Source organism: Nyctereutes procyonoides, unplaced genomic scaffold, assembly GCF_905146905.1.
Source record: "Nyctereutes procyonoides isolate TBG_1078 unplaced genomic scaffold, NYPRO_anot_genome, whole genome shotgun sequence".
Taxonomy (NCBI): Eukaryota; Metazoa; Chordata; class Mammalia; order Carnivora; family Canidae; genus Nyctereutes; species Nyctereutes procyonoides.
The window spans coordinates 17,646,044-17,658,386 of record NW_026575034.1 but is presented as its reverse complement, the minus strand read 5'-3'; the positions used below and the strand labels follow the sequence as shown (position 1 = coordinate 17,658,386).

General features: G+C 37.5%; 1 protein-coding gene across 4 annotated transcripts in view; it reads right to left on the bottom strand.

Moving 5' to 3' along the window:
- Positions 1-12,343, bottom strand: part of SBF2 (SET binding factor 2) — a 463,379-nt gene that overhangs the window by 71,046 nt on the left and 379,990 nt on the right. For all 4 annotated transcript variants that reach the window (XM_055317649.1, XM_055317650.1, XM_055317651.1 and 1 more), the window contains 2 exons: positions 11,373-11,543; positions 323-585 (listed from right to left, as the gene is read on the bottom strand). In XM_055317649.1, the coding sequence (XP_055173624.1) occupies positions 323-585; positions 11,373-11,543 (434 nt within the window). The remainder of the gene's footprint in view (positions 1-322; positions 586-11,372; positions 11,544-12,343) is intronic.

Here is a 12,343-nt window from a genome sequence, read left to right as displayed (position 1 = left end):
AAGTTCATTAGTTATTTTCCAGAGTGCTTTCTGTAAATTGCTATGGCAGAAAGTAACTGAAGGGCTTATTCAGTAGTGGGTGAGACATTTGAAAAATCAGGTCATGAAAGAAATGAGACTGTGGGAGATGGTTATGAATAGTCAGATGAAGTGGATGTCTTTTAACATAGGAGAGTTGGAAAAAAAAAAGGAGTTAAGCAAGTCTGAAGGTAAGGAAAATGCTTAAATTTTTGAAATATGTACAGCAGTATTTGCCTAAAATACTTTCTTTTGTTTGCTAAGCCAAGAACAGGAGTGTCTCTGTATGTGCACATTTTGGTACCTGTTTGTGACAATGCTGTTGCTTCCACTCTCCCAGTCACCTGGTGCTGATGATCTTAGGAGCTTGTTTTTACTTGTATCCAATGGAACTAGCAGGTTGACCATGAGGTTTGCAAAATGAATGGCCTGACTGAAGACAGTGCTTTCCTCACGTTGCACCAGCTCCTGTTGCATTGATTTGCTCAGAGAAGGCCAAAGGCGTAGTTGTTCAGCTGCCAGGTCCATTGCAGTCTTCTCCTGATACTGGTCATCTGGAAGCTTATCCTAAAAAAATGAAGCAGAACAATGCAAATCTATGACACAAGCTTCAAAAAACATGGAATGTTTCAATTATCCATCTATTAAATACCTGTCACCAAAAAAAGAAAATATATAAATAAAACAGAACAACAATAACAAGACAAAATCAAGTCTTTTTTTCCCTGCTACCTCCAGCCGGCCTTGAGTAGAACAATGTGATAAATCCAAGAAAGCAGTACCAAAGCACAGATGGATACACTTTTCACTGCTAACATTTCATTGCATTTATTTATCTCTATAGCTCCATCCTTTCAAACTGCCAGTTATAAAAAAAGGGTTGACGTGAAATACCTATAAATAAATGAATGTCCAGTAGCATATAATAATATTCTGGTATGTTTCTTCTCTTCTGCTCTTTGGGAGGAGACAGAATGACCAAAGTTAGAAAAAACAGAGCTAGATTTTCTTGTAAATGTGGGAGTCAAATATTATCAGGACATAGGTACTGATAATACACACTGTTACATAATAATGGGATTTCATTTTATCTTATTTTTTTGGGCGCCTGGGTAGCTCAGTGGTTGAGCATCTGTCTTTGGCTCAGGTTGTGATCCTGTGGTCCTGGGATTGAGTCCCACATCAGGCCTCCATAGGGAGCCTGCTTCTTCCTCTATGTCTCTGCCCCTCTCTCTGTATCTCTCATGAATAAATAAATAAGTAAATTTTTATTTTATGTTTTTAATTTTAATTTCAGTGTAGTCAGCATACAGTGTTATATTAGTTCCAGGTATACAATATAGTGATTCAACAATTCCATGCATTACTCAGTATGCATCATGATAACTGTACATTTTTTTTAAGACTTTGGATCCCCTGATAACTGTACTTTTAATTCTCATCACCTATTTTACTTATTCCCCTACTCACTTCCCCTCTGGTAAGCACTATGTTGTTCTTTATAATTAAGAGCACATTTTCAGGGATTTTTTTTTTCCTTATACTTGTTTGTTTCTTAAATTCCACCAGGGCCGGCCGATTTCATTATTTTTTTTTTATGGCTGAGTAATATTCCAGTGTGTGCTTTTGTGTGTGTGTGTGTGTGTGTGTGTGTGTGTGTGTATGCCCCAACCCTTCAATCAATGGATACTTGGGCTGCAGTCATAATTTGGCTATTGTAAATAATGCTGCTATAAACATAGGGGTGAATGTATTCCCTTGACTTAGTCTTTTTGTATTCTTTGGGTAAATAATCACTAGTGTGACTGCTAGGTCCTAGGATAGTTCTGCTTTCAACTTTTTGAGGAACCTCCATACTGTCTTCCATAGTGGCTGCACCAGTTTGCATTCTCACCAACAGTGCACAGGGTTCCCTTTTCTCCACATCCTTGCCAATACTTGTTTCTTGTGTTGTTGATTTAGGCATTCTGACCGGTTTGAGGTGATATCTCACTGTAGTCTTGATTTACATTTCCCTGATGGTAAGTGATGAGGAACATCTTTTCATGAGTCTCTTGGCATCTGTAGGTCTTCTTTGGAGAAATGTCTGTTCTATATCCTGTCCATTTACTAATGGGACTATTTGTTTTTTGAGTGTTGAGTTTTATAAGTTCGTTATATATTTTGGATAGTAACCCTTTATCAGATCTGTCATTTGCAAATATCTTCTCCCATTCAGTACGTTGTCTTTTAGTTTTGTTGATTATTTCCTTTGTGGTGTGTAAGCTTTTTATTTTGATGAAGTCCTGATAGTTTAACTTTCCTTTTGTCTACCTTGCCTCAGGGAACCTTTCTTGAAAGAAGTTGCTATGGCTGATGTCAAAAAAATTACTACCTGTGCTTTCTTCTAGGATTTTTGTAGTTTCAAGTCTCAAATTTAGGTCTTTATTCCATTTGGAGTTTACTTTGTGTATGGTGAAAGACAGTGATCCAGTTTCATTCTTTTGGATGTTGCTGTCCAGTTTCCCCAATGCCATTCATTGAAGGTTACTTTTTTCCCATTGGATATTCTTTCTTCTTTTGTTGAAGATTCATATATAGTTGTGGGTGCATTTTTGGATTTTCTATTTTGTTCTACTGATCTAAGTGTCTATTTTTGTGCCGTATCATATGTTTTGATTACTATAGTTTTGTAATATTACTTGAAATCTGGAATTGCGACACCTCTAGCTTTGCTTTGCTTTTTCATAATTGGTTTGGCTGTTCAGGGTCTTTTGTGGTTTCATATACATTATAGGATTGTTTATTCTGGTTCTGTGAAAAATGCTATTGGTATTTTGACAGGAATTACATTTAATGTGTAGATTGCTTTGGGTAGTATAGACATTTTAATAATATTTGTTCTTCCAATCCATGAGCATACAATGTTTTCTCATTTCTTTTAAGATTTATTTATTTATTTGTTTATTTATTTATTTATTTGAGAGAGAGAGAGGCAGAGACACAGGCAGAGGGAGAAGCAGGTTCCATGCCAGGAGCCTGCCACGGGACTCGATCCCGGGACTCCAGGATCACGCCCTGGGCCAAAGGCAGGCGCTAAACCGCTGAGCCACCCAGGGATCCCCTGTTTTCTCATTTCTTTTCATTATCTTCAAGTTCTTTCATCAATGTTTTATAGTTTTCAGAGTACAGGTTAGGTTTATTCCTAGGTATCTTATTATTTTTGGTGCAACTATAAATGGGATTGTTTTCTTAATTTTTCTTTCTGTTGCTTCATAATCGGTGTGTAGGAATATGACCAATTTCTGAATGATGATTTTTTTTTAGCCTGTGACTTTACTGAATTTGTGTATCAGTTCTAGCAGTTTTTTGATGGAGTCTTTTGGGTTTTCTATATAGAGTATCATGTTATCTGCAAATAGTTTTACTTCCTTATCAGTTTGGATGCCTTTTCTTTTTGTTGTCTGATTACTGTGGCTAGGACTTCCAGTACTATGTTAAATAAAAGTGTTGAGAATGGACATCCTGTCTTGTTCTTGACCTTACAGGAAAAGCTCTCAGTTTTTTTCACCATTGAATATGATGCTTGCCATCGTTTTTCATATATGGCCTTTGTAATGTTGAGGTATGTTCCCTCTAAACCTGGGGCTTTTATCATGAATGGACGTTGTTGTACTTTGTCCAAATGCTTTTTTTCCATCTATTGAAATAATCTATGGTTTCTTAACCTTTTGGTTAGTGATATGATACATCATGATAATTGATTTGCAAATACTGAATTACCCTTACAACTCAGGAATAAATTTTACTTGATCCTGGTAAATGACTTTTTTAATGTATTGTTGGATTTGGTTTGCTACATTTTTGTTGAGGATTTCTGCATCTACATTCATGAGACATACTGGCCTCTAGTTCTCTTTTTTTGTGACATATTTATTTGGTTTTGGTATCAGGGCAATGCTGGCCTCATAGAATGAACTTGGAAGTTATCATTCTTTTTCTGTTTTTTGAGAAGAATAGATTTTATTTTATTTATTTTTTATTTTTAAAGATTTTATTTATTTATTCATGAGAGAGACAGAGAAAGAGGCAGAGACATAGGCAGAGGGAGGAGCAGGCTCCATGCAGAGAGCCCAATGTGGGACTTGATCCCAGGATTCCAGGATCACTCTTTGGGCCAAAGGCTTAACACTTAACCGCTGAGCCACCCAGGATTCCCGAGAAGAATAGATTTTACCTCTTTAAATGTTTGACAGAATTTTCCTGTGAAGCCATCTGATCCTGAACTTTTGTTTGTTTGTTGATTACTGATTTAATTTTATTGCAGGTAACCAGTCTGTTCAAATTTTCTATTTCTTCCTGTTTCAGTTTCAGTGAATTATATGTTTCTAAGAATTTATCCATTTCTTCTAGGTTGTCCAATTTTTTGGCATAGAGTTTTTCATAATAATTTCTTATAACTGTTTGTAATTCTGTGTTGTTATTTCTCCTGTCTCATTTGTAATTTTATCTATCTGGGTTCTATTTCTTTTTTTCTTGATAGGTTTGGCTGGAAGTTTATCAATTTTACTGATTTTTTTTTTTTCAGAGAAGCAGCTCCTGGTTTCATTGATCTGCTCTATTGTTTTTTTAGTTTCTATATTATTTATGTCTGCTCTAATCTTTATTGTTCCCTTCCTCCTGTTGGTTTTAGGTTTTGTTTGTTGTTCTTTTTTTTAGATTCTTTAGCCGAAAGGTTAGGTTTTTATTTGAGATTTTTCTTGCTTCTTGAAGTAGGCCTGTATTGCTGTAAACTTCCCTCTTAGAACTGCTTTTGCTGTGTCTCAAAAATTTTGAACTATTGTGTTTTCATTTTCATTTGTTTCCATGTACTTTTTAATTTGTTGTATTTCCTGGTTGACCCATTCATTGTTTAGTAGCATGTTATTTTACTTCCGTGTATTTGTGGTCTTTCTAGATTTTTTAATTTGACTTCTAGTTTCATAGTGCTGTGGTCAGAAAAGATGGATACTATGACTTCCTTGTTTTTGAATTTGAGGCTTGTTTTGTGGCCTAATATGTGATCTATTCTGGAGAATGTTTCATGTACACTTGAAAAGAATATGTATTCTGCTGTTTTAAAATGAAACGTTCTGAATATGTGTTAAATCCATTTGGTTCAGTGTATCATTCAAAGCCATTGTTTCCTTGTTAATTTTCTGTTTGGGTGACCTGTCCATTGATGTAAGTGGGGTGTTAAAGTCCTCTACTATTATTGAATTATTATCAATTAGTTCCTTCATCTTTGTTATGAACTATTTTATGTATTTGGGTGCTCCCATGTTGGGTGCATAAATATCTTCTTTGTGGATTTTCCCCTTTATTATTATATAGTGTCCTTCTTTGGCTCTTGTAACTGTCTTTGTTTTAAAGTCCAGTTTGTCTGAAATAAGTACTGCTACTCTTTTGACATCCATCTACATGATAAATGTTTCTCCATCCTCTCACTTTCAATCTGCAGGTGTCTTTAGATCCAAGATGAGTCTCTTGTCAGCAGCATATATATATGGGTCTAGTTTTTTTTAATCTATTCTGTCATCCTCTGTCTTTTGATTAGAGCATTTAGTCCATTTACATTCAAAAATATTATTGATAGATAGCTTTTTATTGCCATTTTATTATTGGTTTTATTGTTTCTTAAGGTTTTCTCTGATCTTTCTTGTCTTTCTTCCGTGTTTGCTGATTTTCTTTAGTGATATATTTGGATTTCTTTCCCTTTATCCTTTGCATATTTATTAGTGGTTTTTGATTTATAGTTACCATTAGGTTTGTAGATACCCTCTTCCGCACATAGCAGTCTATATTAAGTTGATGGCCATTCAAGTTTGAACCCATTCTTTGCTCCTGTCATCCTCTCCATGTTTTAGGTATATGGTCTCATATTTTACATCCTTTTATTTTGTGAGCTCCTTGAACTTTTTAAATAGAAATATTCATTTTAACTGCTTTTTGATACCTACTTTCATACTGTAATTTTTATCTTTCTCCTCCACTCACAGAGTTCCCTTTAGTATTTCTTGTAGGGCTGATTTAGTGGTCATGTACTCCTTTAATTACTGTTTGTATGTGAATCTCTTGATTTCTCCTTCTATTTTGAATGTTAGCCTTGCTGGATAGAGTATTCTTGGCTGCAGACTTTTTTTTTTTTTTTTTTTTTTACCACTCAGCACCTTAAATATATCATGCCACTTGTATCTGGCTTGGAAAGTTTCTGCTGAAAAATCAGCTGATGAAGCCTCCTTATAAGGTTTCCTTTGTATGTAACTGTCCTTAATATTTTTTCTTTATCTCTGTATTTTGCCATTTTAATGATGAGATGTCTTGGTGTGGATCTGCTTATGTGAATTTTTTTCGGGATCCCCTTGCCTTCTGGATCTGGATATCTGTTTCTTTCCCCAGATTAGGGAAGTTTCCAGTCATTGTTTCTTCAAGTAAATTTTCTGCCCCCTTTTCTCTCTTTCTGGGACTTCTATAATATATATGTTACAATGTTTGATAGAGTCACAGAGTTCCTTAAGTCTATTGTTAATTTGCATGATTCTTTTTTCTCTCTTTTGTTGATCCTGATTACTTTCCTGATCCTAGTCTCCTAGGTCTTTAATTCATTCCTCTGCTTCTTCCATTCTGCTATTCATTCCATCAAGTGCATTTTTCACTGTATTTACTGAGCCCTTTGTCTATGCTATGTTATTGCCTTTAGAGCTCTGTGTTAATGGTCTGTCTCATGGATGTTTTCCACTCTTTCCTCAAGTTAGGAAGTCTAGTGATCCTTATGATCACTGATTAAATTCTGCACCAGGCACGTTACTTATATCTGTTTCATTTAGATCTCTGGCTGTGGCCTTGTCCTATTCTTTCATTAGGGACAAATTCCTCTGTTTTCTTTCTTTTTTTTTTTTTTTAATTTATGACAGTCACAGAGAGAGAGTGAGAGGCAGAGACACAGGCAGAGGGAGAAGCAGGCTCCATGCACCGGGAGCCTGACGTGGGATTCGATCCCGGGTCTCCAGGATCGCGCCCTGGGCCAAAGACGGGCGCTAAACCACTGCGCCACCCAGGGATCCCTCTCATTTTATTTAAGTCTCTGTTGCCTATTTGTGTGTTAGGAAGTCAACTATTTCTCCTGTTCTTGAGGATAATGGCTTCATGAAGAAGTCCTATTGTATAGTGTCTCCTATTTCCCTGGGCCTGGTGCTTCTATATGTGTCTCCAACATGTGCTGGTGTGGTCTGCTGTTGTGTCCTGGCTGCTTTATCCTTCAGGTCAGTCATCTGCAGAGGCTCTCTTTGCCTGTTGTAGGCAGTGTTTGGTTCCTGGCCCAAATGTGGCATGCTGTAATTAGGTATGCTCTGGTCTGCTTGTGAAATGAGACCTATTGCCACTGCCATTTGAACTGAGGCCTTACAAAACTCCTGGGTGTGGAGGGGTGCCTGGATTAAGCACCCGCCTCTTGGTTTCAGCTTAGGTCATGATCTTGTGGCTTGTAGGATCAAGCACTACCTATGGCTCTGTGCTCAGTGGGGAATCTTCTTGGGATTCTCTCCCTCTGCCCTTCTCCCCATTTATGCCCATGCTCTATCTCAAATAAATAAATAAAGCTTAAAAAAAACCAAACACGGGGTGCCTGGGTGGCTCAGGCAGTTAAGTGTCTCCTTCAGTTCAGGTTATGATCTCAGGGTCCTAGGATCAAGCCCCTCATCAGGCTCCCCATTCAGCGGGGAGGCCTGCTTCTCTCCCTCTCTTTCCTCCTGCTTTCTCTTGCTATCTCTCTTTCTCAAATAAATAAAATATTTTAAACAAATTATTAAAAACAAAAAACAACCAACAAAACTCCCAGGTGGGGAGATGTAGTATTAGCAGGGATTTGGTCCAGTCTTCTAGGGGAGGGGATCTGCTATGTTGGGACTGAGAAGGGTGGTTCCACTTAGTGCAGGGGGCTTGGCATAAGCAAATTATGAAGTGAGTGTTGGTGCTGTGCTAGTTCCTGCAGTTCCAAGTTTATGCTGAGGGCCAGGAGAGATAAATGGCACCTGCTAGCTCCTTTGTTACTGGAGGGGTCTCTCTGAATGTTGCCTTTCTGGAACATGCTCTGAGATGAACAACTAACCTCCCCACTGTCTGTCTCAGGTATCCTTCAGACTACTGTTTCCATGCTGTTATGTCCTTGGGTTGTTTGATCTGCTTTTTCTCCAAGAGCAGCCTGAATGTCCTCTGGGAATTCCTTGAGCCAAGTCTTCTGACCCTTAAAACTCCAGGTTTTAAGCTCCACTGGTTTCGAGAACTCATGAAATTTGGGCCTTCTTATTTTTTCTAAGTCAATTGCTATGGGGATTTCTTTTCCCCACGTGCTCCCCTGTGTGCTACTTTGTCTCTCATTCTTCTATGCATCCATGGTTCTCTCCCTACTGTAGTGGCCATGATACATTTCCCTCCCAAGCTGCGTCTCTACACGTTCTTTGATGTGGCTTCTTCTCTACCTTTAGTTGTGGAGTTTGTTTTGCCAGTCTTCAGATTGATTTCTGGGGTATTTAGGACAACTGGATGTATTTGTGGGATGAAACAAGCCTATGATCCTCCTACTTTGCAGCCATTTTCTCAAAATTCTTTTTTTTCCATGAATCTGACAATGGGATTTTAAAGAATTTCCTAGTAGGTTAAAAAGTTGAGAAGAGCTAGTATGTATATAGTCTCACTTGTATCTAATCTAGGCATCATAGAGAGACTTCTCAGAAGAAAGGACAGAGTAGCAGTGACATATGTTTGCTCTACAAAGGCTTTTGAGTTATACCAATGTAAGCATTACAACTGCTTAAAAAGCCTATCAAAAGCACCATACCACTCCAGATATTTCAGGAACATGACCTCAAACTAACTTGCATCAGTTATAGTTACCACTTACTCAAATGCGTTTGGTGTTTGAAAGAAAAATCTCAGTTTTATATTAAATTAAACAATTCACACTAATGGTATATAATAAAAATTTGGAATATAAGATAAATGTCAGTGCTATTTTTTTAAAAATTTATTTGATAGTCACAGAGAGAGAGAGAGAGAGAGGCAGAGACACAGGCAGAGGGAGAAGCAGGCTCCATGCACCGGGAGCCCGACGTGGGACTCTATCCCGGGTCTCCAGGATCGCGCCCTGGGCCAAAGGCAGGCGCCAAACCGCTGCGCCACCCAGGGATCCCCCAGTGCTATTTTTTTATTAAAGTTTCTGTTTTATCATACTCCAGAACAAACAATATGTTTAAAATTACATGAGACATAGAAATATCTGAACACTACTATGTAGTTCCTGTTAGAAATCTAAATTAATGGGGGCACCTGGGTGGCTCAGTTGGTTAAGCCTCTGCCTTTGGCTCAGGTCGTGATCCCAGAATCCTGGGATCAAGCCCCATATCAGGCTCCATGCTCAGTGGGAAGTCTGTTTCTCCCTCTTTCCTGGCTAATTGCCTCTCTCTCTCTCAAAAAAAAAAAAAAAAAAAAAGAAATCTAAATTCATTTACCTCACATAAAATAAGATCAACTTAAAATGGAGGTTGATGCAAGATGCTTAACCAACTGAGCTACCCAGGCACCCTGCAATTTTCTTATTTTAAAATATTTTCTTGATATTTTTCTTAAGTATAATTTATGCTGAATAAACTATATGGAAACATATAGAATATTCCTAAAAGGAAAACTAGATTTATCACTGACATACTTCTAAGAACTATTCAATTTTATATTTTTTAGAGCCATTTAACTTTTTGTTTTTTATATTTTATTTATATTCAATTAATTAACAGAGTGTATTATTAGTTTTAGAGGTAGAGTTTAATGATTCACCAGTTGCATATAATACCCAGAGCATATTACATATCAAGTGCCCTCCTTAATGCCTATCACCCAGTTACCCCATCTCCCCACCCATCTCCCCTCTAGCAACTCTCAGTTTGTTTCCTATACTTAAGAGTCTCTTATGGTTTGTCTCCTCTGCTTTCATCTTATTTTTCCCTTCCTTCCCTTATGATCTTCTGTTTTGTTTCTTAAATTCCACGTATCAGTGAAATCATATAATTGTCTGTGATTGCTTATTTTGCTTAGCATAATACCCATAGTTCCATCCATATAATTGCAAATGGTAAGTTTTCATTTTTTTTGATGGCTGAGTAATAATATTCCATTGTATATCTACCACATCTTCTTTATCCATTCAACCTTTGATGGACATCTGGGCTTTTTCCATATTTGTGGACATTGTGGACATTGATGCTATAAACATTGGGGTGCAAGTGCCTTTTCAGGTCACTATGTTTACATCCTTTGGGTGAATACCTAGTAGTACAGTTGCTGGGTCATAAGGCAGCTCTATTTTCAGCTTTTTGAAGAACTTCAAAAAAGTTTTCCAGAGTGGCTGTACCAGCCTGCATTGGTTCCCCTTTCTCTATAACTTTGCCAGCATCTGTTGTTTCCTGACTTGTTAGTTTAGCCATTCTGACTGATATGAGGTGGTATCTCATTGTGGTTTTGATTTGTATTTCCTTGATGCCAAGTGATGTTGAGCATTTTCTCATGTGTCTGTTGGCCATTTGTATGTCTTTGGAGAAATGTCTGTTCATGTCTTCTGCTCATTTCCTTTTTTAAAAGATTATTTGTACATTTATTTGAAAGAGAAAAAGAGCAAGAGCATAAGCAGGAGGAGCACAGAGGGAGAAGGAGAAGCAGGTTCCCTGCTGAGCAGGGAGATTGATGAGGGGGCTTGATCCCAGGACCCTGGGATCATGACTTCAGTTGAAGGCAGATACTTAACCAGCTGAGCCACCCAAGTGTTCCTTTTCTGCCCATTTCTTGCTTCTGGTGTCAAGTTTGATAAATTCTTTATAGACTTTGGATACTAGCCCTTTATCTGACATTTATAAATTGTTTTCTCCCATTCAGGAGGTTGTTTTTTAGTTTTGTCAACTGTGTCCTTTGCTGTGCAAAAGCTTTTTGTAAGAATCATTTAACTTTAATTTGACATTTCTTCAAAAAGTTAATTGCACAAAGACATCTGCCCAGGTATTTTCTTTCTTTCTTTTTTTCTGTTCAACTTCCTATAATTGTTTCAAAAGAACTCCTACTTATTAAAATGTAATAAAACAATTCTACCACTAAAGAACGATATTAAGAAGTTATTATGGAAAAATATAATATCAGAAATCAACAGAAGAAGATGCTCACCACAGGACTCCCTAAAATGAACCTCAAATATACTGGTAGAAAGTGACTGGATATTCTTTTGCCCTAGGAATATCTTAATAAGCTTTCTTTGAAGACAGGATGCCAGTCCCACACTAATATCTTTCTTCTCTTACCTTTTGTTTCAGATATGGGGCATGATTGTCTTCCTTGGCTGAGAGATACAGGGAGCGCACCTGTTCCTGCACTGCATTGTAGAAAGTTGTCTCCCAAAACTGCTGATTCGTCCAAATGGGGTGGTCCTGAACACAGGTGTAAGCAAACTGGCTGACTCCAGGGGCCAGTTTCTGTGAGAACATACAATATGCATCACCACAGGGCTGACAGTCATGACAATTCAGAAAATTACAGGACTCATGGTTAACCACAGATATCATCAAAGGGTTTATCTAAACAGTATTTTATGGCAGTACAAGCTTAGCAATCAGCAACATATTCATTTTTAACTGACAACTTTGGGCTTGCTATGAAGCCCTTTACGGTTTCAGTCACTTTATGGACATTTTAGCAACAGCTAGAAATCAAAGTTATTATCTGATTTAGAGAATATTTGAAAAGTACTTGGCACTGTACCATGCACATAATAGACACTGTAGAGTTGGTAGCTCTTATAACAATTAGGATATATAAATGAAATCCATCATAACCTAAACATAAAACTTCAGATAATTCAAATTTTTTTCTACAGTACATTTCTTTGAGGGCACAAAATGAAATGTGAGTGCGCCTGCAGCTTGGCCTTACACACAGAATGAGGGCAGATCATGCATTTGGGACTCAAGAAGAGTTGTACCCTCCCTACTGATTACTCTAGCCCTTTTCCTCCCCACCAAGGCTGCTTCCTGTCTCACATACCCCTTAGCAGACTGTCCTGGGCTTTGAGGGCCTTTTCTGGTAACCAAGTCTGGTCATAGGAGGTAATCTCAAACCAGACCTTCTTTTCCAGGACTTCTTGCTGAGCTTCAATGCACGAGTAAACCTTACTCTGTGATTTACAATAGAGAGAAGGAAAACTAACTCTGCAGGTACTTGTGTCACTTCATAAATACTGACATATCTTATTTAATACCAAATATAAGTTGCACAT